At 46.9% G+C, this 2,193-nt stretch overlaps 1 protein-coding gene across 1 annotated transcript; it reads left to right on the top strand.

Moving 5' to 3' along the window:
* Positions 1–908: 908 nt before the first annotated feature.
* On the top strand, positions 909–1,850 carry LOC148567112 (uncharacterized). Its single transcript, XM_088484522.1, has 4 exons — positions 909–970; positions 1,074–1,154; positions 1,266–1,344; positions 1,417–1,850. Exons 1-4 carry the CDS (start codon positions 909–911, stop codon positions 1,753–1,755), a joined length of 561 nt encoding a protein of 186 aa, XP_088340648.1. The 3' UTR covers positions 1,756–1,850.
* Positions 1,851–2,193: the final 343 nt, after the last annotated feature.

The following is a 2,193-nucleotide window of genomic DNA, read 5'->3' as shown; positions in this document are numbered from 1 at the left end:
TAGCGAGTCTAAGAGCAAGCCTTTTTTTTTAAGCAATTTCTTCTGGTGACGCGGCCCTCATGTGATAATAGTAAGGGAGGAATCATTGTCACAAGGCATAAGAAAGAGTCACCAAGGGTACCGATAAGATGTGGGATAGAGCTCCATTAGGTAGTTATTTAAGGGAGTTTAGTCTATGGCTGACTGGTGGGGTTTGCCATCCTGTTCCAACAAGGGGGATGGCGGGGATCCCCATATCGTCGCAGGATGGTAGAAAGGGCCTTATCTTATACGGCGCTCAAACCAATCCAAATCCTCGGGTGTGAAGGTTTTATTCCTCACATCAAAGGCGTAACGAATACGGGGAGGCCACAAGCAGGCATGTGACCATTGGGTACCCTGTGAGTGCCCAACGACCAACAGCCATTGAAAAGTGCCCAACTCATGAGAAAACGATGTGAATGAAGAGCGAAAGTTCCGAATCTTACGATAAGGAAGTTTCCTTCTCCCAACCTACACCCTTTTCGTCAATGAGTGTGTCGGCAAGGCTTTCCGGGTTGGTTCAAACCGTAACCCTTGTTCAAGGGGTATACGATTTATCCAGGGAGTATAGCGACTGACTGATAAGTCGATTAAAGTTCTCCTTAATCGAACTAACCAGCCCCACCACCTCGTCAATATTATCGGGTGGGGTTCTACTCTACTAGAAAACGTTGATTTATCAACCTTCTTTGCCAAAGTAATGATCTTTGACAGAGAGAATCTTTTTTAATAAAACTTCACCAGCATGTCCGCTTTCTCATCCTTCTTCAGAATCATACGCCTATGATGAGACGGAATGATCCGTGGGTAACCGGACCGAGTGAGAGAAACTGGTACCGCATTGTCAGGATGAACGAATTCATCACCACCATAGGCCATCATCAAGGATGAAGCTGCTTGCTTTAAATATAATAAAAGCGCAGAACAACCACCCTAATTTCCGACCAAGGTGAACAATGCGAATAAGAACAAGATGGATCCACACAAATAGTTCCTTGTTCAGATCATCAAAGATCACTAAAGCACCTTTTGGTATGTATTGTCCCCTAAAGATCAGATCCACCAGACGAGAAACTCAATTCCGCACTGCTGCTGAGTCGTCGGACTTATCTACCAAGGGATTCGTGGAATTTATATGGATTGCGTTGGGGGAAATCTACCAAAGCTAGGCAGATAGATAGACCCCTTTCCCGCTGCTAAGGGGGAGTAAGAAACTAAACCAAATGAAATTTTTGGAATCAGCGCCTCCTTTTTTTTGGGTATGCGGGTACTACGAGTCCTCTTACTACCAACCAGCAGACATCATCTGGCTGGGTCTTGCCGGTATCAACAAGAAAAAAACAACCAAATGGAAACAGCAATTAACTATGGCTCTTGGCCCAGACAACGTCCTAGGCGTCGGGGAGATCGGAGCAACAAGGAATGCCTAGACGACGTTTTTCTTCCTGGGCTGCAGTAAACAGATCGAGAGGTCGTTCCGTCCCTTGTCCCCGAGGAAGGGTAATATGTTCTCATAAATTCTTGCTCCAATCTGACCTAGCTGGCGAGCGATCCCAGTTCGCGGCAGAGAACAAGACAGCAAGCGAGCGTACCTTTGTTCGCTTCTTCTCCACCAAGCACGGAAGTTTAAGGATAATTTTGGGTCGGTGGCTACCTAAGGAAACTCCGATTCGATCCGCCCCCCAGCTGGGAGGCATCTACCTCATCCCGATCACAAGGAGAGGTTCACCATGATGGGGGTACTTGTCTTTTTTCCCTTCCGGAAATAATGAAATGCAGCGGTGACCATCCTTTTGTTGTGTTGCGGCATGCTCCTCAGATTTACGGATTCGCAGGGGGCCTCAAGCCCTACTTAGTTGACTTACAATGGCAAAGGCTTGCGAAACTAAGTAGGGCCTTTTGAATTGAATCTTAAGTAGTCTATCAGTGGTGCAAAGCGGCTTTGTGCCCCTTTTCAGTAGGGGAGCGAAAGGTTAGACCTTAGAAAGTAAGCGAACAGCGGTTCTTCTATGTGGGTATGGCCTTCCCCCTTTACTCTCCTAACATCGAGCTAAGTGACTTCGTAACCTTTGCGTAGCGTAGTAGAATGAAGGCTACGCCCCTTTCTGGGTGATCGCTCTCTTATCTATTAGCCTAAGCGTCTTCGCTAACTCGCTCGCCTACTATACCCAC

Source organism: Arachis ipaensis, chromosome B4 (genome assembly GCF_059453495.1).
Source record: "Arachis ipaensis isolate K30076 ecotype BB chromosome B4, ASM5945349v1, whole genome shotgun sequence".
Taxonomy (NCBI): Eukaryota; Viridiplantae; Streptophyta; class Magnoliopsida; order Fabales; family Fabaceae; genus Arachis; species Arachis ipaensis.
The sequence above is the reverse complement of the archived record's forward strand: the minus strand, read 5'-3'. Positions and strand labels throughout refer to the sequence as shown.

Bases quoted from the DNA above. Each gene is read 5' to 3' on its own strand.
- LOC148567112 (XM_088484522.1), top strand. From the start codon at position 909: ATGAAGCTGCTTGCTTTAAATATAATAAAAGCGCAGAACAACCACCCT. The intron at 971-1,073 runs GTGAACAATGCG...TGTCCCCTAAAG, and splicing joins CACCCTAATTTCCGACCAAG to ATCAGATCCACCAGACGAGA. The intron at 1,155-1,265 runs ATATGGATTGCG...TTGGAATCAGCG, and splicing joins CCAAGGGATTCGTGGAATTT to CCTCCTTTTTTTTGGGTATG.